This window comes from Neolamprologus multifasciatus, chromosome 7, assembly GCF_963576455.1.
Source record: "Neolamprologus multifasciatus chromosome 7, fNeoMul1.2, whole genome shotgun sequence".
NCBI lineage: Eukaryota > Metazoa > Chordata > Actinopteri > Cichliformes > Cichlidae > Neolamprologus > Neolamprologus multifasciatus.
Genome location: NC_140445.1, coordinates 9,905,726 through 9,928,908, shown reverse-complemented (window position 1 = coordinate 9,928,908; position 23,183 = coordinate 9,905,726). Strand labels below are relative to the sequence as shown.

The 23,183-nt window shown below is 40.8% G+C and overlaps 2 protein-coding genes across 5 annotated transcripts; both read left to right on the top strand.

The window, feature by feature from the left end:
- Nucleotides 1-970: 970 nt before the first annotated feature.
- uap1l1 (UDP-N-acetylglucosamine pyrophosphorylase 1 like 1) lies at nucleotides 971-8,238 on the top strand. Its single transcript, XM_085166497.1, has 9 exons — nucleotides 971-1,545; nucleotides 4,061-4,265; nucleotides 5,054-5,229; nucleotides 5,302-5,474; nucleotides 5,800-5,993; nucleotides 7,034-7,174; nucleotides 7,284-7,466; nucleotides 7,655-7,721; nucleotides 7,875-8,238. The coding sequence occupies exons 1-9, from the start codon at nucleotides 1,266-1,268 to the stop codon at nucleotides 7,959-7,961; spliced, it is 1,506 nt and encodes a 501-aa protein (XP_085022623.1). The 5' UTR covers nucleotides 971-1,265; the 3' UTR covers nucleotides 7,962-8,238.
- Nucleotides 8,239-8,354: 116 nt separating this feature from the next.
- zdhhc12b (zDHHC palmitoyltransferase 12b) lies at nucleotides 8,355-23,100 on the top strand. Of its 4 annotated transcripts, none has more exons than XM_085166500.1 (5): nucleotides 8,992-9,931; nucleotides 10,032-10,171; nucleotides 13,640-13,732; nucleotides 20,141-20,310; nucleotides 20,396-23,100. In XM_085166500.1, the coding sequence occupies exons 1-5, from the start codon at nucleotides 9,835-9,837 to the stop codon at nucleotides 20,709-20,711; spliced, it is 816 nt and encodes a 271-aa protein (XP_085022626.1). In that variant the 5' UTR covers nucleotides 8,992-9,834; the 3' UTR covers nucleotides 20,712-23,100. The 4 variants fall into 4 exon arrangements, with proteins under 4 accessions (XP_085022624.1, XP_085022625.1, XP_085022626.1 ...); XM_085166501.1 differs by having other exon boundaries at nucleotides 9,000-9,931; nucleotides 20,144-20,310; XM_085166498.1 differs by having other exon boundaries at nucleotides 8,355-10,171.
- The last annotated feature ends 83 nt before the right edge of the window (nucleotides 23,101-23,183 follow it).

Here is a 23,183-nt window from a genome sequence, read left to right as displayed (position 1 = left end):
TTGCCATAATATAAATTTTAACAGTTGTCAAATAGGTCTGTCAGCTGTGTACCAACCTGATTTCTGCCCAACACAACTGATGGTCCCAACCCCACTAAGAAGACAAGAAATTCCACAAATTAAACCTGACAAGGCACACCTGTGAAGTGAAAACCATTTCAGGTGACTACATCATGAAGCTCAGTGAAAGAAGACCAAGGGTTTGCAGCGCTGGCAACAAAACAAAGGGTGGCTACTTTGAGGAATCTAAATATAAAACGTATTTATTTATCAGTTGTTTCTTTTATGCATAATTCCATATATCTTGATTCATATATTTGATGTCTTTAGTTTGTGTTAAAAGAAAATTTAACATAATGTGATCAGCTACATGAAATGTGCTCCTTTTATTGATCACTAAGCAATTCATATGTCTACGTGACTTTTCACCTAATAAATTTTGTGTGATAAACTTATTTAGCAGCTAACAGCTTCCTCTTTTTGAGAACATACAGACTTAGAAAAGGAGAACCTCAGCTCTGAGTTCTTAGAATAACGTTGTTGTCTTTGTACACATGTAACGAGCTTGTATAAATAAAAAACGCAGACGGGGACACAGCGCGAGTCCGTGAGTGCCTCTTGTACGAGCGCTCTGTGACCGTCCTCGCAAGTAAAGACAACTGCAGTGTTTGTGTTTTCTAACTCAGGTGTCTCAGCTGAAGAATTGTGGGGTGATTCTTAAAAATCTACAATGTAGAAAGTAGTAAAAAAAAAAATAAAGAAAGAAAAACCGTTAAATGAGAAAGTGTGTCCAAACCTTTGGGTGTTATATATTTAACTATCTATGAACTGAACCAAATTAGTTCCTCCCTTTACCGTTATGCCCAGTTACACTACAAAACAACTTTAGTCTGATCCGGTTTTTCTGTTGTCTTTTTAGTGGGTGCGGCTGTGCAGTCACCTGACTACACTGTGCAGTCAGGTGATCAGACGCTGACTTAACAGCTTTGTCGCGAATTTGCTGTCGTGGCCTTTGGTCTCGTGGCGTGGTCTGACTGACAGGAAGCAGTAAACACGTTTTGACTTCTGTAAACATGGAAGTGCATAAAGACGCTTTTGACTTGCCTTCTACAGTGTATCCTGTATGACAGGATTCCTGAGAGCTGCAGTCACGAGTTTTTCCTGACATTCAGCCACTTCCTCCGGAGCAGCGTGTTTCTGCTGCCTGATCGGAGGAGAAAGTTGGACATGTATTGATCTAAAATTGCTTCGGACTAAAACGCAAAATGCCTTCTTTTGAGCAAGTAAAGCAGAGTTTGGAGAGCGCAGGGCAGGCGCACGTCCTGCAGTTTTGGCCGGAGCTGTGTGAGGAGGAGAGGGATGTTTTCCTCGAGGAGCTGGCTCAGCTGGACCTGAAAGGGCTGAAGGATCACTGTGAAGGGGCCGCGAAGGCTGCAGCCTCCCCGCCTGACAGTTTGGATCAGCACATAGAGCCGATCCCCCCTGAGTTCATCGGCAGCGTGAAGAAAAGTGGGAGAGACTCTCTAGAAGAGTGGGAAAGACGAGGTAAAATACACATTTGGTGCACGAGTAACGCGTTAAGACACGGAGGGGGGGCAAAAAGTGCAGACAGTCGTTACATAAGTACAGATACTGAGTGGTAAATACTCTAGTAATCATCATCATATATGAACGTGTGCAAATATGTACACAGAACAAAAATAATTGTTTTAAATTACTTTGGAAACACTTTAGCCACCAGCTACCTGGCGTTAGGAGTGATAACCAGCCTTAGCAGAGAAGGGGAAGAGGGGGCATGGTAAAATTATATCATTTTCTTATGATGGAAAGGTTAATGGAATATACTTTTTTGCATTTTCTGATTGGGCCACCAACTATAGATGGAAACCTGAGCATGCGCACAGAAGGCTTATCCGATTGTCTGGACTAGATTAGGAGTTAAAATTGGATTTAACAAGGTGTGAGAATGCTAAAATCAGTTGTGGTGAAAAGAATAACAAGTTGTAACAATTTCTCTTGTGAATTTCAGTAGATTTCCGAGTAGACTATAGGCAATGATCAGTTTAGACTTGCTGCTGCTGCTCTGAGGTTAACCGTCTTTCCACAACTCAGTTAATCCAAATATAAGCACATATTACATGAGAGGACATGGCGGATTTCCAACTCGTCTGCATTATAATCCTGAAATTCAGTGAGTTAATCTGATGAGCAACATCATCTTAAATTCAAATTGATGTCTGCATCTATAATAAAGCTAATAAGCCATAAAATGAAGATATAGGAAAGAGTTTTAGTAGCTAGGCTAAGAAGAGAGGTGACAATCGGAGAACAGAACAAATGTGATGTTTGCTTTGAGGGTGCTGATGGAGAAGTACATAGAAGGTTGGAAGGAGCTTCGCTGTGTCTTTGTGGATCAAGAGAAAGAATAGGACAGGGTGCCAAGAGAGGAACTGTGATACTGCATGAGGAAGTCGAGAGTGGCAGACATGTGAGAGTGGTGCAGGGCATGCAATGAAGACAGTGAGACAGTGCATGAGCAGTGACAGATCAGTTAAAAATGAAGCTACAGACTTTGGTTGCACAAGAGAGGTGAAGAAAAAAGTGCAGGCAGGGTGGAGACGAGTGCCAGGGGCGATTTGTGACAGAAAGAGAGCAGCAAGAGTGAAAGGGAGGTTTTACAGAATAGTGAGCTACTGTGAGGTTGTTTTTTTTTTCAGGCTTAGATTTAAATCATTTTGTTGACTATATTTTGATGAGATGGTGAAATGGTAAGGGCTAACAATAGCAACATTGGTTAGGAAGCACAAACTCCTTCAGTACATCACAGGACATATTATTTGTTAATTCCTTAATCTACCAGTATTTGAGCACAAACACAGTTAAGTCCTGGCCAAGTAGATGGCAGTCTGCTACAACTGCCTGTAGATGCAGACAGATGCATACATAACTTTAGGCCTTAAAAGAGAGGTTACATATTTAGAGAGATTTTTAAATCCTCTCTTAAATGGACTCTATAGAGAAATGTTTAATATACATATAATATAAAAACATATAATTTACATATAAGTTTATTCTGATTATTACTTTAAAAAAAAATCCAAATCAAGTCAGAGCCATTTGCCCTGGCAGTACTTTAAAAGCTACGACATGAAATGATCTGACACTGGGCTGTCATTGCTTCACTGCTGTCCTCTGTGATTGTCATGAGTAAGCACTGCTGGGTTATGACAGAAAATAAAACTGAGGAATTTCTAAGATCCACAAAATTAATCTCTGAAGAACGCTTCTATAAAATTATGAATAGAGTAATAAGTCAGTTATAGTTATATAATTATAAATTAAAATACGTTTTTATAGAAAGTATCAGTTATAGACAAAGGAGCTTGCAAAGAAAAGCGTCCTCGAAAGAGTGACCTTTATCCTTAAGACTCAGCTGTCCATCTGCATCTTAAGGATAAAGTTCACTCTTTCGAGGATGCCAATGTTCACATTTTGGACAGAGAGGACAGATGGTTTGAAAGAGGAGTGAAAGAAGCCATCTATGTCCACTGTGAGCGACCATCTTTGAACAGAGGCGGTGGTTTACGACACCAACTCTCTGCCATCTATAATCCAGTTTTGAGTTCCCTTCCCAGACGCCTTAACGCCCACTCACACCCTGGGCCATCTGACCTCAGGAATTCGCACGATAAGGTGGGGCCAGGTTTCACAATGAACTCACCTGAAACTCTGGCTGATTGGGACCCACACCCAGTTTCACACCTTGGCTCAGGCGATTAGAGGATCATCAGGGGGTCCTTTTGTTCCTCTGTGGGGGGATACTCCCACTAGGTTTATATCTGGGACTCTCCACCATTTGACCTTAGAACTGAAGAAGCTTCTCGGATGAGAGGTGAAACGTCTTCAAGTAACTTAAAGAAGTCCAGACGCTTTTCTTTGCAAGCTCCTTTGACTACGATGACCTGGATGACTGGTCACAGACATAACATATCAGTTATAGAAGTAAACAATTCCCTTGTGTGTGCTTCTGCTCATTTTAGCTTTTTCTTCCCAATAACAGGGCTGCTGGAAATCTCAGAGAACTGTGTTGGAGTCCTGCTCTTGGCTGGTGGTCAGGGGACCCGTCTTGGTGTTCAGTACCCTAAAGGAATGTACAATGTTGGGCTGCCGAGTGGCAAAACTTTGTATCAGATCCAGGCAGAACGCATTCGCAAAATCCAAGAGCTTGCAGACAGCAAACATGGCTCTAAATGCACTGTTCCATGGTAGGTTCCTCTTGCTCTGCTAATCTGATAAAGTGTAAGAGTATATACTCAAAGTCAAAGTAAAAATCCTGATGCATTTTCTCTTTCTATAAGTTTTTGTAATGTTAACTTTTTCAATAAAGTCAACATTAACCTCCTAGGACCTGGCGTCCACATATGTGGACCTCACATTTTGGGTTATTTAGACCAAAATACTAAATCTTGCTCTACAAGGGCCTGATATCTACTTACGAGGGCATTATACTGCTACTGTTCTACCGAAATTTTAAACAAATATCCTCATATGTGGCTCAAATTTTCTTAGAAACAAAAATCAGGTAAAAAAAAAAAAAGAAAATCGGGTAATTCTTTAAGTTAACATTGGTTTGAAAACATGGCTGTGGTTCATGTGGTTGAGAATGTCATCTACTAATCAAAAGGTCTGCTTGCCAAAGTGTCCTTGGCCAAGACACTGATTCTCAGGTTGTCCCTGCATCCATCGGAGTGTGAGAATGTTTGTGAATGTTAGAAAGCATTTAGGCATTAATAAAAGCACCGTATCAGAGTGTGCGTGATTATAGTAGAAAGTATTTTCAGTGTTCAACTAAGTAGAATGGCTCTATACCACTCTGCATCACTTCCTTCAGCGTTTACATGGAAAATCATTTTAATTTTTCAAAACATTTTTTTAAATAGATTTTGCTGATGCTGCATTCAGTTTAACCCCCGAAACAGGAGTTCCACAATAGTCCTCCACTGCTGCAGACTGTGTGTAACGGTGTATAATCTCTACCCTCTGTGCTCTTCAGGTACATAATGACCAGTGAATTCACTCTGGCTCCAACTGAGACTTTTTTTAAGGAGAACAACTATTTTGGACTGGAACCAACAAACATCGTTATGTTTGAGCAAAGAATGATTCCAGCTGTGACATTTGATGGAAAAGTCATCTTGAAGGATAAAGGGAAGATAGCCATGGCACCAGGTGGGTGCATATGAAGTTACACAGAAGAATCAGAAACAAATATGAGTGGAGTTATCTAAACTTTGGTTTCAGATGGTAATGGAGGTCTGTACCAGGCACTGGTGGACAATAAGGTGCTGGAGGACATGAAGAAAAGGGGAGTCAAGTACCTGCATGTGTACTGCGTGGACAACATTCTGGTCAAGATGGCCGATCCTGTGTTTATTGGCTTCTGTGTGAGCAAGGGCGCTGACTGTGGGGCCAAGGTGGAGTAATACAGCATCACACAGTATACATGAAAGAATACATTAAGATGTCTTTTACATTGTAATTGAATATAATCAATAGAAGGATTATATTTTGTGGAAATTGAATTTCGTTTTTGTTTCTTATGAATATTTTCTTTGGACTCTCACGTTAAACGAAGTTACTTCAATAGCAGTCCAACCCTTCAGCTACAATAAATCGTACAGAACTGTGTCCAGTACGAGTATCTGTGTAGTCATTAGAGCAGACTGCATATAGCCAAGTGATTGGCTGTACATGAGTATGCTAATGGTTTCTCCTAATTCCACCTCTGTCTTGCTTTAGGTGGTGGAGAAGGCGTACCCTACAGAGCCGGTCGGCGTGGTTTGCAGAGTACGAGGGGTGTCCCAGGTGGTCGAGTACAGTGAGGTCCAGCCACAGACGGCTGAACTGCGAGGACCTGGAGGAGAGTTGGTTTACAGTGCTGGAAACATCTGCAATCACTTCTTTACCAGGAGCTTCCTGCAGGATGTGGCAGAGTAAGGGGCGGCACAACATTATAAACAATTGAATGGCAGCTTTTAGTAGTACACAAATGACCAAAAGAAATTAGGAAAGAACAAATTTGAGCTCTTTTTATTCTGCAAATTACACTTACAGTAAAGTTCTGGCTGTTTCAGTGTGTGCTAGATGTTTGTTAAAGAGTCCACAAATAGACCAAAACAATATATTAGTGCATAAATGTGTACTGTCCCAGCCTGTTGGGGTATCTTAGCTTCAATTAGTTTTTAGTGAGCAGACGTAAACCTCTAGAAGGTAGTAGTTGCTATAGTTCAGTGATTCTCACTTCATAATGATTGTTGGGGAGTTCAGAGGGCCCGGTGGCGCCAGTGTCCAGCAGCCTCGCCTCTGTCAGTGCGCCCCAGGGTGGCTGTGGCTACAATGTAGCTTGCCATCACCAGTGTGTGAATGTGTGTGTGAATGGGTGAATGACTGGATGTGTAAAGCGCTTTGGGGTCCTTAGGGACTAGTAAAGCGCTATACAAATACAGGCCATTTACCATTTCTTTTTAGGGATCTGCAGCAACGCTTAGGTGTGTGGTGCAGTTCTATGCAAAAGTCTTAAAACACTACTTGAGTTTCTTTATATTTTGCTTCAAAGGAGCTCGCCTTTGTTGTAATATTTTAAATTGGTCATGAGCAGTAGTTCTCCACGCTTTCTAAGTTTTTCAGTGGACATTGGCTGCTTTGTCACTTTCAGTCCAGTCCTTGAACCTGATCTCTCTTTTTTTTTTTTTTTTTTTTCTTTGTTTGTTAAGACCGGCGTTAGCACTGGTCAATGATTCATTCGAGCATAAAAGGCTATTTAACTGAAGGGATGAGTCAGTGCTTTGTTTACTGATAACTGACAACTTGGCAAAGAAGAAGTCTTAACATGTTTTTCACTGCCAAATTAACCAGATTTTAATTCTACAGCTATTGAACTTCATTGCTCCTTGAGTATAAAACCGTTATTCCAGCCTTCCATTTTTATGGTATTCCATTTTGGTTGGTGCTGCTAACATATTTCATCTTTTAGGAAATATAAAGACCAGCTGAAGAAACATGTTGCCTTAAAGAAAGTGCCCTTTGTTGACGCACAAGGCGTTCAAGTCAAACCATCCAAATCCAATGGCATAAAGATGGAGAAGTTTGTTTTTGACGTCTTCGAATTCTCAAGGTATTAATTGCTCTACATTATCTTTCAGTTTGTATGTGTTTACACATGTTGTTTTTACTGTATAGGTGATTTGCAATTAATTAGAAATTTACTCCCTTGTATTTGGAAGGAACTTTGTTGCGTTTGAGGTTGTCCGGGAGGATGAGTTTTCCCCCCTGAAAAATGCAGATGGCTCAGCCACAGACAACCCGACCACAGCCAGGAACTCTCTGCTGGCTCAACACTGCCGTTGGGTCACATCTGCTGAAGCCACACTGTTGGATAAATATGGGAATCCCCTTCCTCTTCCAAGGTCAGAGATGCTCCTATGTACTCCACACCCTAAGGAGCTGATTTGTTGTTACTACTATTGGAATTATAATATATACTTTGTGGCATGTAGTTCTTTTTAAAATGTATGTTAGTGTTGTTTTCAGGCTGACAGAAAAAGAATTTAAACCTATTATTTAAATCTCAAGTTGTGCATTATTCATCCTGCAGCGTGTCAGCTGATGACAGTCCTCCGGCTCAATGTGAGATTTCACCGCTTGTCTCATACTTTGGAGAGGTGAGAACAGTGCGTTAAATTGTGGAACCCTGCAGAGCACTTAGAGACAGCAATTCTTTCTTGTACTATAGATACACTGTGGACAAAAAGTACTCACTAAATAATTTTTTAGTTTTGCTCATGACTTAACTCCTGCCTCATCTCCTCTGTCAGGGTCTGGAGCAGCTGCTGAAAGGGAGGACAATTCGTACTCCCTTTGTTCTGGATGAAAAGCAGGCCAAAAAGTTGCAAGCTCAATAGCTTTTTTTTTTGTCATTTAGAGTTTTTTGACATTCCAAAACAGTGGATTGCAGCTTAGAGGTGTGTGCCAGGACTGCGGCAAAGACTGCTCAGTATGTTGGGGTTTTTTTTGTTTTGTTTTGTTTTGTTTTTTTTAATTTTGAATTGTATGTAATTATGATCATATCCAAATGTCACTTTGATAACCTACAATGTGATGTTGTTTCCTGGGAGGAGGGGGATTTCTAAAAGAAAAAAGAAATTGATCCACAAAAAATAAAAGAATATCAAAAATAAACCACTTTTATCTATTTTGTCTTTTGATAATCCAGAATACATATGTGTGAATGATGGGGAGACGTGTGGATGAGTGAATGCCTGTTGGGTTACTTACTACCTTGGGTTAACCCCACCCCCCATAGAGACCCATGAGGGAGGGTGTTTTACTGACTGATACAGTCACTTAGATAATAAAGTATTTTAACTTGAATGTATAAGAAACACGGCAGCACGGTGGTTAGCACTGTTGCCGCACAGCAAGAAGGTCCTGAGTTCAATTCCACCATCAGGCCGGGGTCTTTCTGTGTGGAGTTTGCATGTTCTCCCCGTGTTTGCCTGGATTCCCTCCAGGTACTCCGGCTTCCTCCCACTGTCCAAAGACATGCAGCTTGTGGGGATAGGTTAATTGGATAATCCAAATTGCCACTAGGTGTGAATGTGAGTGCGAATGGTTGTCTGTCCCTGTGTGTTGGCCCTGTGACAGACTGGCGACCTGTCCAGAGTGTACCCCGCCTCTCACTCCAGCGCTCCCCCGCGACCCTGAAAAAGGATAAGCAGAAGTGGATGGATGTATAAGAAACACAACATATTAATGAAACTGAGCATATCTGGCTGTTAGGTCACGAAATCACCCCTTCTTCTGCAAATGCTGAGAGAGAGGCAAAAACAGACTTTAATAGATACCACTACTTACAGATTAAAATTAATAATACATAACCCTCCCACAGTTACATTAAGATGACTTTTTTCCCCTCAACTTTTCATATATATATGTGAAAATATGTAGATGAGGTATCATCACCTCATAACTGTAGCTACTTGGGAGCCATCTTGGTAAGGTCTTATATGATTAGGTACATTTATGGAAGCAAAATAGCCCTAATTGTCACATCTGACCAGTGTACGTTTCCTGCCCTGACTTCTAACCCGTATGTTTAAGAAATGATGTAAAAATCACCGTTTAATAAGTCAGAACGCCGTATTTTGCGCCAGAGAGTGGTGCCTTGAACCGCCCCTTCTGAGTGTCGGAAAGAACGCCGTTTTTCCCGGTCTATGAACGCCGCTTTTCCCAACACTCACAAAAACAGCGCTCATTGCGCAGCTGCGTATAACGTAAAGAGCGGCGTTGGAAGACCGGGAAAAACGGCGTTTTTTCCTACACTCAGAAGGGGCGTTCAAGGCGCCAGTCTCTGGCGTAAAATACTGTGTTCAGATGGGATCAACGCCGTTTGTTTTTTTTTACGGCGTTCTGACTTATCAAACGGCGATTTTTACGTCATTTCTTAAACAGACGGGTTAAAAAATTGGATAATTTTGGCCTAGATTGTTTGCCATACTAATCGCTGCTACTGTGAGTCGTTGGCAGGATAAAAACAAATCCACTGGAAGGAAGCGAGCGGGATGTTTACTTCCCAGCTGCCGAAACTCGACATATGTAATATGTCCTGGGTAGAAAAAATATTCAACGATTTGAATATTTTGATTCGGACGTAATTCATCGTTTAATACTCTGACGACATTACGGCTTGTATGACGCTTGCCCAGGGAAGAGAGTGGTGTTGTCGTTTATCAGCTCCATTTGCATGTTGGATGGCTGATCTATTATGCTAGGAACATGTTCAAAAATGTTTTCGGCTCAGGGTTTCTGGTGAGAACATCACATGTGATTCTGACATGGGTCATAACGTTAATCCTCTTCCTACATGATACAGGTGAATCTATCACTTTACATTCATGGGCTTTGCCTCTATGATCGCTCGCATACCCCTGGGAGCTGTGGTGGTGTTAAGTGTGTGAGTGATTTGTTCACAGAGCTGAGGAAGCAGGAGGAGACGGGCCAGCTTGTCCAGCCCGTGCTCTTCGTGCTGCTGGTGCTGCTGTCTGTGCTGCTGTACTTCGCGGTCTCTCTGATGGACCCGGGTTTCATCCTGTCTGATGGCACGGACTTGCAGGTGAGCACGAGCCTACTGTACATTACTGTTATCACTCCCACTTTTTTACCTTTGTGTTGTGATGGTTTCAGGGTTTGAAGAAGCTTGAATGTTTACGTTGCTGGTTAAAAAACCTGATTTAAAAATATATATCTTAAAAGATAATCGTGTGCTTAGAGTGCCAAAACAATAATGATAACAATAATTTATTTAAGGCAAACTAACACGCTGCCTTTAATTCAGTTTAGTTTTATTTATATAAGATCACAGCAATAGTCGCCTAAAGTTGCTTAATATTGTAACTTAAATGAGCTGTAGGCCACTGCTGGCACTGTCATCTCTTTAGTGGCCACTTTAGTGTAAGTAGTGCAAAAACAAACCAATCAAGAAAACACCCACAAGTATTTCCAAAAAATTAGTGTTTTGTTTGTTTGTTTTAAATTTCAAATATTGTATAAGAAGACAAAACTGCCAATGTTAATGCAGTTTTTTCCCCTCATGCTTAACTAACCGAAGCCTTTCATTAAACTACCAAAGAAGGAAATTGCTACTCTCTTTCTGGCCAGACACATGGCAGCACTTCTGTTAGAATTTTGTTCGTATTTAACAAAATAAAAAAGCAGACAAGTGTACACGTTAGTTTTTGACTGCTGGTGAAAATTGTTTTTTGTTTTTTTTTCACAAATAACTCTCTCACTGAACTAACACAGCCAATCCCTCAACATGTTTGTACTCTCTCCTCATGATGCCTTCATATTAAATCATTATATGCTTTTTAAAGAACTTATTTTAACATTGCACTCAACGACAAACAAATCCTCCCTAACAAAAAGGTAACTTCAAGGGCCAAATTGCTTTATATTTCTTCACGTCAATATACGGGCCGCAAGTAGGGGTGACGTGAGCCACAAGTGGCCATGGGCTGCGAGTTTGAAACCACTGCCTTATAGGGCTGTGCAATATGACCAAAATCTCATATCCCGATATAAGAATTCTATCGTCCCGATAACGATATAAATCACAAAAATGTAACATTTTCTGTAAATTCTGTGAATCTCGGGCAGCTTGACTTGCGGGAAGTGTTTCCAGCTGCGCGTCATGTAGCTGGAGTCGAGTGTTTTAACCTATGCATGAAGCTATACATTTTTAGACAGAAGTTGTAACGGCCGCCGTTTTCTTTGTGAGTATTTATTACATTACAAGCCTGTTATAACGTTTGAGTCTAAGGTTTATTTTCTAGCACCTGGCGGCTCTTTTCTACTTCTCATCCGTATTCAGTTTATTTTGAAAAGTCTCAACAGGATCTTGAGCTTTATTGTGAAAGGTTTATGTGGTACATAAACAAGCCGACACGCGATGGTGTTACCGTCGTTGTTGCTAACCACAACGCATAAAAACAGGTGCTTGTCCGTCAGTGGTGTGGTTATATTAAATATAAGAGAAAGAGAGAACTTTAAGAAATTAATATAGCCACTACAGTGACCATCAAAACGGTGAAAAAATATTGCCGTAAACAGTTTATTTTGCGACACCAGGAAACAAACGATAGCGTAAAATGAAACCATAGACTGTTTATATCGTTATATAGAACAGCCCTACTGCCCTACTCTAATAGCGAGAAAGAAAAGTATGTGAGGGTGGTGCAGCACATGTATGAGGACAGTGGTGAAGGATCTTCTCTAAAGCCTTTCTTGTTTCCAGTTGAAGTTAGGGGTGGCTTTAAAAAAATCCATTTTCCGATTCAAATCGATGTTAGCTTGAATAACACAAAATCGATTCATTAAATCCTGAATCGATTTTTAAATATAAATGTATTTTGCCAGAAACACCAGAATCTCAGGTTAAGGCTCACAAAACTATTTCAACAACCACCAAACAGCTAAAACAGCAAATGAGAGCAGGTAAACAGAATCCGCACAAAGATATAAACACAAAGAGCGGATCGTTCACCCGATGGCATGTACACAGACACGCTGTCCGGGCTGAATTCTGATTCTGGAGGTTTTGTCATTATCCGATCAAAATTCACTGAACCAGCAGCAAAAGAAGATCAAAACTACAGTTCACATTTGATAAACATCATATTTAATTCCCTCCTACTTTTGCTGTTTTGCTTCCACCACAATAAAATCACACTTCCTGCACAGCTCTCTCTTTCTCTGTGTAATTCAAGAACAGTTTCCCGCAAACTCAAATCTGTTTTCTGCATTATATGCTTGCTTATTACGCACCAGTCTACCGTTGTGTACATTGCTGTCGCCCGCTGTTTTTTTTTTTTGTTTGTTTGTTTTGTTGTTGTTTTTCAAAAATGCCTAATTTCTGCTGTTCAACGACAAAGAAATGTAAACTTTTTAAAATTATGCCAAACTGCAAAAGGCTTAGCTGTGTCTCTAATAAAACCTCTGTAACTTTGCTCTGTTTCACTTCAGCAGCATCAGGTAATGTTCATATGTTAATTCATGGTTTTCCTCTGTTTTTGATCTACTGCAGAGAATTTTTAAGGTGGTGCTATAAAAATTCAGGCCAGGAAAATCTCCTTCATGTTTTTCTGTGTTTTATCCTCAGTTACTTTGACACAAAGGCATGTGCTGTGATGCTTACACCTCTGATGAAGTCTGATAAGTGTCAGCTTTGTTTTTATACCTAGATATAAAATATGGATATGTACTGATAAATGATCAGAATTATAATATTTCTAAGTCAAAATTGAATTTAATCAAATTGAATCGGGGTTAGAATTGAATTGGGACCTCGTGAATCGGAATCAAATCGATTATAGAAATCAGTGATGATATCCAGCCCTAGTTGTAATGGACAGGCTAACAGATGAGGTCAGGCAGGAGTCTCTGTGGACTATGATGTTTGCAGTTGACATTGTGATCTATAGTGAGAGTAGGGAGAGGTAGAGGTATGCTATGGAGAAGAGGAATGAAAGTAGCAAGAACAGAATATGTGTGTGTGAATGAGATAGGTGGAAAGGGTGAACATGCAAGGACCAGAGATAGTGAGTTACTGTCGATGTGCCAGCACAGACAGTGGTACTCTGCTCTTAGATGAAGTAAAAGGATTTCATGCAAGTCAGAAGTTACTAGCAGAGATGCAATTAAAGGTTCAGCTGTTGTATAACTTGGTTGGGGTCCAGACCATCTAAAACAACAGAGGTGAAAGAGAGTGCAGGCAGAATGGAGTGGGTGGAGATAAAAGTCAGGAGTGTGAAAGGGATGATTTACAAGATGGTAGTAAGACATGTTATGATGTATGGTTTGGAGACAGTGGCTTTGACTAAGAGACAGGGGGCTGAGGTGAACATGTTAAGCTTTTCACTTGGAGTGACCAGGAAGGATAAGATTAAAAATGAGGACACCTCAGTCCATCTGATGTCCTTATCATATAGAAAAAGTGGGAAACAGTGACAATGTCCACTTTAACATAATTTGTTAGCTGGACAGTTACTCCTTTCTGACCACTTTGTCTTCTTTGTTGCATTAGTTCATGCTGGGAGTGACTGAGGAGCAGCAGGACATGATTCCACCTGCCACCAAATCCCTGCGACAGCGCCGTTGTGGCCACTGTCTGCTTCAGGTATGCTGCTCAGCTCGTCAGCAGAGGTGGTATACACACGTCATTAAAATAGAAGTAGAGACACTTCCAATAAAAAATACCCTGGTAAAAGTTAAAGTACTTATTCAACTTCTTTACTCCAGTAAAAGTAAAAAAGTACAGGCTTTGAAAAGTATAAAAGTAAAAAGTAACTCCTTGTTACTTCAGTTCTAATTAATAATGAATGTAATCAGTTTGCACATCCATAATGTAGAACACAAGCAGAGAAAAACAAAGGGAATTAAAAGAAACTAGCTCTGTTGCCTTCATTGTAGATATGTGGAGATCAGATGGAGCTTTCCTGCTACCCTTTCTGGCCAAATAAATTCAGCAGGATATGAGCATGTTACATGAGGTATTACAGCTGATTTTCAACTCAAAGCAGTACAAAGCTAATTTAAAGGTGGAATTCATTGAGTGAATCTAATAAACATCATCACCTAATTTTCTGCCTGATGCCCTTGGTGTAACCTGACACTGACCACCACTCCATCATAGGGCATGGCTGTAAACGTCACTGTGTTGTGAGATAAGCAGTGTAGTCTGCACTCAGCTGCCTACAACTGTCATGGAACATGTGAATAACAAAAAGGCGGTATGCCAGTTTATTATCGTCAGGTTTCCACAATCTTGAGCACCTGGAGTTGATTGTTCTTGTAATTTAGCGCTATACAATTAAAATGGAAGAGAATTGTATTGAATTTTGCACAATGTTTCATAATATGAAAACCGCGAATTGCTACCTTATCGTGGTGGAAGGTTTTGTGTGTCCCAGGGTTCCCAGGGGCTATGTTTTCCAGGTGCTTTTGCCTCCTGATAAGGTCCCCAATGGGAAATTGGTCCTGGGTGAGGGACCATACAAAGAGTGATTCAGAAGACCCCTATGAGTGCAAGATCAAGGGAACACTTCACCTTGGGTGGATGATTGACATGCCTCTGCAATGTTGTGTGGAGATCAGGGGAGGTACCTCTGGATTTGCAGACCGGGGTAGTGGTTCCCATCTTTAAGAAGGGGGAACGGTCTGTTAGTCGAACATCGCATACAGGAGGAACAATGTGGCAGTGGGAATAAGAATCAGCACCACCAAATCTGAGGCCATGGTCCTCAGCCGAGGAGTGTCCACTCTGGGTCAGGGACGATTTCCTGCCCTGATTTGAGGAGTTTAAGTATTTCATGGTCTTACTCACAAGTAACGGGACAAGGGAGCAGGAGATCGACAGATGGATTGGTGCTGCAGCTGCAGTGATACGGACTCTGTACCAGTCCGCCATGGTGAAGAGAGAGCTGATTGTAAAAGCAAAGCTCTCTACTTGCTGATCAGTCTACGTCCCTACCGTCACCTATCACGAGGTCACGAGCTCTGGGCAGTGACCGAAAGAACAAGATCACGGATACAAACAGCGGAAATAAGCTTCCTTCCAGAAGAGATAGGTTTAGGACTTCAGCCGTCTGGGAGGGGCTCAGAGTAGAGCCGCTGCTCCTCCACAATGAAAGGAGCCAGTTGACGTGGTTCGGGCATGTCCCACCGGGAGGAGGCCCCGGGGCAGACCCATGACACGCTGGAGAGATTATATCTCTCAACTGGCCTGGGAACGCCTTGGTGTTCCCCCGGACAAGCTGGAGGAGGTGGTCGGGGCCAGGCATGGTCTGGGTTTCTCTGCTTAGGCTGCTGCCCCTGCGACCCAGCCCCAGCTAAGTGGAAAAAGACGATGGAAAAAGAAGATGGATGGATGAAAAACAGATCACACCAAACAACAGATCATCTATTGATCTGATATCTTTTTTAAAAACAGCTCTAAATTAAATAAGGAGATTATATGTCAGCTATCTAATGCCACTGAGCAATGTTTATCCTAGAAGATAAAATCTCCTGTTGTCTCTCTCCATCTCTGAGTGAAGTTATCTCACTTTCTTTTCTGTCCTTTGCAAGCACAGCAGGCATGCTGTGTGACAAATGGCACACAAACAGTTTGTGTGTCTGCTCTTATGAGTATGTTTGAAAAATTGCACTGGAAATTCCTTGAGGTGACTCTTGTTGTGAATTGGAGCTGTATAAATAACATTGAACTTAAATTATCCATGACTTTAAAAAGTTTTATGCTTACTTCTCTTCCATAGCACTAGATGCAGAACCACCAGTGTTGTGAAAAAAGCTTATTATGACCAGCTTTCAGATATCTGGACCATAACACACTGTTCTGGATTGTTCCGGCCCACTTTAAGCCTTGAAAACAGTGCTGTAAATGATGCACGGACTACATTTTTTCGCCCTGTTTATTTGTTTATGTGCAATAAGTACTGGTCATGAATACCCCAATAGAACTGTGTTTGATATGTTATTGTTGCCTCCATTTAGGTTCAACTTTGTTTGATATTTCAAGACACACAGTAACCTGAAATAATAACTCAAATGTCCTCACATGTCTTAAACTTAGAGTAACAACCCTGAGTAGAAAATGGAGATATTTGTGTAAAAATGTAGGGACTAAAAGTGAAAAATAAATACTTAAGTACAGTTGAGATTTGTACATGTACAACCACAACCCAAGTGACTAGGTCTCTGAAGGAAAAGCCAGTGAATGTATGAGATATCTTTGTCACTACATTTGTACTGCACTGATTCACTTTTCTGTGAGGGAGCTAATCTCAGTTGTGGAGAGGTGAGGGTGGTACATCTGGCCAGAACTAAATCAGAGAGCCAAAGCCACCAGAGCTGCTTGGAGGCTAAGCAGGTCACCTACTAATCGAAAGGTTGGTTGTTCGATTCCCATCTGCTTGAGTCTGAATATATTAAGGGGGAAAAAAATCTACCTTGCACTGTGTGGAAAAACTGATTATACCTGTCGAGAAAGGTGGGATTCAGCGAGACATTAAAGTAAATGATGTATGTGCACAAGTCAGATAGATGGAGAGAGGATGATAGTTGTCGCTGGTCATCTGGTGATCAGGCGTTAACAACGTGACTGGATGTCACAAAGGGTCGGGCCAGATGTCATCTCAGAAGATGTGATGTCCAGAAAGAGAGGGAGGAGAAAGCTTGACCAGGTATAAAAGTTAGGTGAAAAAGAGATACACGGTTCTTTCCTTTGTCCTCTGCAAGACGAGCAGTTCAGAAGATCAAATATAAGATGTTAAAATTCCAGCAGAGACTAGAGGGATCAATATACCTGCATACCAGAGGCAGCTAGTGCTGTTACTGCCCCTAACCCTCACCCATCAGGCTCCATCTAAGCTCATTTATCAGAGGTTAGGGCTTTTTAAACAGAGAGCCAATCCAGATCTCCTGTATTAGGGTGTTGGTTCACCAGATCCACACCCCCTAAACCTAATAAGTGACACCCTTTGAAGCAAGAACTGTAATCAAACATTTTTGATAACAAGAGTTCATTTTGTTGCATCGGAACCCTGATCTTGACTGAGGCAATTGATGTGGATGCATTGGGGTACAGTATCTTGCCCAAGATAAACTGGAGAAGGGGGGGATCAAGCCATTGAATTTTTGATTAGTAGACAACCTACTCTACCACCTAAGCCACACCTGCCTCTTCTTCCTTCTTTCCTTATCAAATGGCCAGAAATAAAAGGACAGTTAAAATTGTGTTGCTTCTAAAACAACGAACGGATGCTGCTTGTGATGGATCCACAACTCTCCAGAGGTCATTTTCTGCTGTTTTTCTCCCCTCCTTGAAGTCTTACTTTTAAAAGGAGTCTGAAGGTCGTTCTGGATGTTGAAGCAGAAGTTTGAATAAGCATATGTCTGCTTCTGACAATAGAGGAAAAGCTGGGGTGGACAGACGTAGCATCTGTATTCCCATACAGGATGGGCAAACTGTCTGTACAATGTCACCTCTTTGTTCTCTGCATGTGTTTGTGTGTGAGTGTGTGGCTCTCAGGCTGAAATGAGACACTTGATATCTGGCAGGATCCAGCAGTGGTATAGGATATCAGGAAACACAGGGCTGTGTTACATACCCAGACGACCTTAAAAGTATCAGATAATACTTCAGATGCAGTATGCCGGGACTCTGAGTAAAATGTTTCATCACCAGATCAGAAAAGCCTTTTTTCCCCCCACAAATATCCACATACTGACACAACAACTAACAAAAATTGGGCAAAATTCATGACGCACTGACACTCTCTAAGGAGGTACCACGGTCCATTGATAATACTGGATTACTGAGTTGAGCTCTCAGTCTGCTTGTCTCATTTGTTTATGTTAACGACGTGCTTTTTGTTGATTTTCTATATGTAAACATCAAACATGAGTAGGAAGGGGAGGGGATGAAGGACTTTACTCCAATTAATTTCTGTAATAGTCTTTAATCTTTCCTTCTTCCTGTTCTGTGTTTGTCACCATCATAAGCATTGTGCCTGTCCTGGCCGATTAGCTCATCTCAGTGACACAACAGTATATCAGTCACCTGATATACTTTTACACATCCAGCTACACTCTGTTTCAACTGCTTTAGCCTATCCATTTCTAAGGCACTTTACAACCCACTTCCCTGTTATCCCAATATTTCATTTTCAGTTTCATATCTGCTGACACGGTTGCCCACTCTGCTCAGTGCTAGGGTGTCTTCCTGCTGCTCTCCCTGCCTCCGAGTGGCCTATGAACTGAACGGTGATGCTAAATTGCTCTAAATTAAATGGCTAAATGGCTGAACTAACGACACTTTGTGTATTCACACCGCTTTACCTGTTCCACATGTTGTCACATTATAGCCGTATTCAAAAAATGAATTCAATTCTTTTCACTTCAAAATTCTACTTGCAATACCCCATAATGACAAAGTGAAAAAAGCTTGCTTGAAAATCTTGCACATGTATTAAAAAACTCAAAAACCCCACTGTGACATGCACATATTCATAGCGTTTATGGATCCTGTTTGCACTGATCATCTGTTAGATCCACCTATGGTAATTCCTCTTTACATACAAGGTCTTGAGTAATCTTAAACACCTCATAGTACCATAACACCCCATTAGAACACTTTGGTCTCAGACTGCTGGTTTACTTGGGGTTTGTAGAATATTTAAAAGTAGAATAGGATGCAGAGGCTTCAGCTTTCAGGCCCCTCTTCTATGGAACCAGTTTCCAGTTTGGATTCAGGACGCAGACAGCATCTGTATATTTAAGAGTAGGCTTAAAACTTTCCTTTTTGATAAAGCATATAGTTAGGGCTGGATCGGGTGACCCTGAATCCTCCCTTAGTTATAATGCAGTAGGGCTAGGCTGCTGGAGACTTCCCATGATGCAGTGGTTTATACACAACTCTGCATTTAATCATTAATTATTAGTTATTATTAATCTCTTGCTTTTTGAGGCAACTGTTGATGTGATTTGCCCCTATATAAATAAAACTGAAAGAAAGAAAAGGAATTGAATATTAATGGTACAATTATTAAAGATGAGGGTTCTATGGCACGTGAATTTAATAACACTGTATACAGTTAGTAGTAGAATTAACTCAGAATTTCAATTTTTCAGTTGTAACATAATAACTGTGGAATCATCAGATTTATTTTGCGTGCAAGAGGGTAATGAAGCAGAAATCATGGAGATGATTAATGATTTGGACACTTGTTTCATTCAAAAAATACAGGAATTCATTGTGAAAACCATTGGCACATCTTTTTAATTTATTGAAAAAGGCAGTAGCATGGTTTTATATGTAACTGACATCCAATTTCTGTACTCCCTGTCCCGTTCAAGGTCAGAGAAGATTGTGGCAGCCTTCATCCACATCAGTTTGGTATTAGACCAAAATGTCCTGCAGAAGCTGCTCACTGTTACTTCATTAAAATATTATTTGCTTTTTGGATGATGGCAATGTTTTCTAGGCAGTTTTTCTTGACTAAAAAAAGAAATCTGACACTGTCAGCCATGACATACTTCTGTCTGAACTAAAGTTTGACTTTCCAAAATAAGCAGCAGATTGGTTTGCATCCTATCTTTATAAAAGAGAGCAGTGTGTGGGGGTTAACCAAGAAATGTATTGTTAGGAAACAGAATGGTCATCTACCAAGGATCAGTCCTTGTTTAGCAATGACCTCCTTGCCATTTGCATCTTTTACAGTAAAGGTCAAAGTTTGGTTAAAGGTAAATCAGACTTGTAGTCATTTATATTAATTAAATTGTAATTTTGCAAATATCCACACCTTTGGAAATATGTTTTTTCTATCCTTCTCACTTTGTCTGTTACACTATATTTTACACTGTGACTTTTTTGTAGTGCAAGTTTGGTGTATTATGATTTTATGGAATTGAATGTTGTAAGCACAACAAGGGGCCTGGACCATGTGAGGCACATTAGTTGGAACTATGTTAAACTGCATTGTGTCTCCTAAATAAAACAATTAAAAAAATTGTTCTGTGTTTCAAGCAGCAGCCAATGAGATCAAAGCACTGCCAGACGTGTCAGCACTGCGTCCGGCGTTATGACCATCACTGTCCCTGGATTGAGAACTGCGTTGGTGAGAGGAACCACCGCTGGTTTGTGTTTTACCTGGCCTTCCAGCTGCTAGTGCTTCTATGGGGCCTGCGCATTGCCTGGTGAGCAACACCACCCATCTCTACCTCCATGTTACTGTTGCTGCTGTTGCAAAGCTGTCACATCCTATTGCTCTCTCCTCTTCAGGACGGGTTTCACCTACGTACCCATCTGGCACCAGTGGCTGCGTACAAATGGAGTCCTGACGGCCGTGACCATGCTGCTAGCGCTGCTCTCGCTCATCGTACTGTTGCTGCTGGGCTCCCATCTATACCTGGTTTCTCTCAACACAACCACGTGGGAGTTCATGTCGCGCCACCGCATCTCCTACCTCAAACACTGCGGTGCAGATGAGAACCCCTTTGACCGCGGGACATTCCAAAACCTTTGGGGTTTCTTCTGCATCTGGGGCACAGTGGTGTGGGAGCATGTGTACTTCAAGGAGGGCAGCGATCAGGTTTAGGTACATTTCAGTGATGAACAGCCTCTCTGGATCTGGCATTACACACCAAATAGGAGGATAAACTGTGCTTGTGAGCTGTTCCCTTTATATAGGCATTTGTGTTGTTGTGCCATAACTGTGGAGAGTTTCCCTCCTTCTCATCCTCTCAGTCGTTCTTTATTGCAATTGATTGCCTGCATTTCCTGTTTTTACCTCAATGCAGTCGTAGTGAAAACTGTGGGAGCTTTCAAATAGTCAGTTTTGGTTAGGAAGTTTTCTAATGAGTAAAGTGATACAGGTGTAGCTGCATGACAGCTGTAACAAAAGCATTTCAAATTCTGGTCTAAAGACCTTATGTCAAGGTCTACATCAAGAGAACTAAGAGCTATTATAATTGACTTAATTAAGTATAATGCACAGTTCACATTTGGAATGTTTGTTGTTCTAATGCAGCCTTTAGGATTATCATGGAAACAAATTGGATGGAGGCAATTTTACTTCAGTCATGGAAATCAAGGACTTGAAATAAATCATTTTCCTGCTCATGTGTCTTACGGGCTATGGGGCAGGGCAAATTAGCATGATGCCCTAATGATCATGATCTAATAATAGTGCACTAATTTAATGAAATTTAAAGATGCAGCCGATTCATTTCAATAATAATCAATATGCTGCCAAGAGCAGAACAAATTAGCAGCTCAAAAACAGCAGAACCGGTGAGAAACCCAACGAGGATTGTGCGAACCAACGCAGGTCTTAGAAATAGAAACTGCTGGAGAATGTGAGGCTCAAAGGTCTGAGACACAGCTGGAGCTCAGGATTTATCCAGCATTTTTCAAACAGCTGCATGACCTGTAAGATGTGTAGAAGGTAAACAAAAGCATCAGATCTTGAGCCTCACACACGTTCATGAAAATACAGCTACTATGCCTACATGCTTATGAGCATTGCTCATTGTTGGTCTGTGCAGACTCCAGAGGAAGGACAGTTCAGTCAAGTTTCAGTATTATTGAGCAGAACACTCAGGGACAGGACTATTTTTTGCGACCTTCATGAAACATCACAGTAAGAACACGCTAATAAGGTGGGCATTTTGCCGTCCATTGTCTCGATGCTGTAATTTCAACACAGTAGACATCGAGTTGGTTAGAATCTCAGCACACAGGCTTCTTTTCCCAAGTCCTTAAACATTTTGACCTCGATGGAGAACATCACCAGGTCGGGAACAGGAAATAGGAGTCATTTTTAGGACAATTTGAACATACTGTGTTTCCAGAATGAGGCTGCTCCTCTTAATAACTGGTAATCAGCACTGCGGCCTTCCTCCTTATCGTTTACAGATCAAGTTCATAATTTCCTTCAAAACAAACAACTCTCTACATTGTCTTCAGGCATTTTACACACCCGAGTGAATCCGGTTAAGCTAGGACTTTACTCACCCAAATACCCTCAGTCCTGCCCCTTCCACCAAATCATTTAAGTAACAAGTGATGATGTTTGTTGACAATAACCTGACTGTTCACCCTCAATTCACATCAATTACATTCAAAATATGAGTAACAATACAGATCTATAGCTGGCATGGTTTCTTGATTCACTCACAGGATTTACTTTAGGGTCGTGGGTTCCATTCTCTTGTTGTCTCGTGTGATGAATACTTTGCCTGTTTTACAGGATTCACCTTCTCCAGCAGCTTTTGTCACTAAAGTAGGTTAGTCCAAGTGAGTGTGTTTGAAATATGAACTGTATTGTTCCTGGCAATTTTTCCATACATGTACATGATATTTAGACCTGTTACAGTGTCTCAAGTTGTTTAAAATTGTACATATTTTTTAAACTATTTTGGAGCAGAAAATGTCTTTAGATTTTTGTAAAACTATTTTAACAGGGACTTGAATGATACAGTGGAACACTGGTTATTAGCTAAAAGGTTTGAGTGCAATATGTTTCCATTTAAGCTTTTCCTTGTGCAATAGTAACCTTGTAAGACAGCAATAAATGTTTGTGTTTAATCCCGTGCAAAATGCTGAGTCCTTCTGCTTGGACGGAGCCATTATCAGTAAGATCTCTGCTTTTTTTTTTTTTTTTTTACAAATTAACATTTACAGTCTGTGGTGTAGTTTTCAATTATATACAATATTGTCATGCAGTGTTTTTTAAATGCTGTAAATACTGGAAGTACTATAAAACTCAATAAATGTTTCATGAGGAGCTTTCTGGTTAAAGTCCAGCATTTATACATTTATTCATGTTTACCTTCACATAATTTACACTTTACATATAGGCTGGTTTTGTCTAAATGGGCACATTTGTTATTTAAAATTTCTAGACATTAACAGGTCAATATCAGCAGAGAAGTGAGAATTTTGGCCATTTTAAGCATTTAACAAAGAGAGAATAACAAAACAATCAATAGAAAAGTACATTCAGTGCATTTTACCTTCAGTGAGACTTCACATATTTACAGGTTAGACAGTGCTACTCTTCAGAAAC

Coding starts and splice junctions, on each gene's coding strand:
- uap1l1 (XM_085166497.1), top strand. CDS start 1,266: ATGCCTTCTTTTGAGCAAGTAAAGCAGAGTTTGGAGAGCGCAGGGCAG. Junction 4,266..5,053: donor TCTAAATGCACTGTTCCATG/GTAGGTTCCTCT, acceptor TGTGCTCTTCAG/GTACATAATGACCAGTGAAT. Junction 5,994..7,033: donor TTCCTGCAGGATGTGGCAGA/GTAAGGGGCGGC, acceptor TTCATCTTTTAG/GAAATATAAAGACCAGCTGA.
- zdhhc12b (XM_085166498.1), top strand. CDS start 9,923: ATGATACAGGTGAATCTATCACTTTACATTCATGGGCTTTGCCTCTAT. Junction 10,172..13,639: donor CTGATGGCACGGACTTGCAG/GTGAGCACGAGC, acceptor TTGTTGCATTAG/TTCATGCTGGGAGTGACTGA. Junction 13,733..20,140: donor GTGGCCACTGTCTGCTTCAG/GTATGCTGCTCA, acceptor CTGTGTTTCAAG/CAGCAGCCAATGAGATCAAA.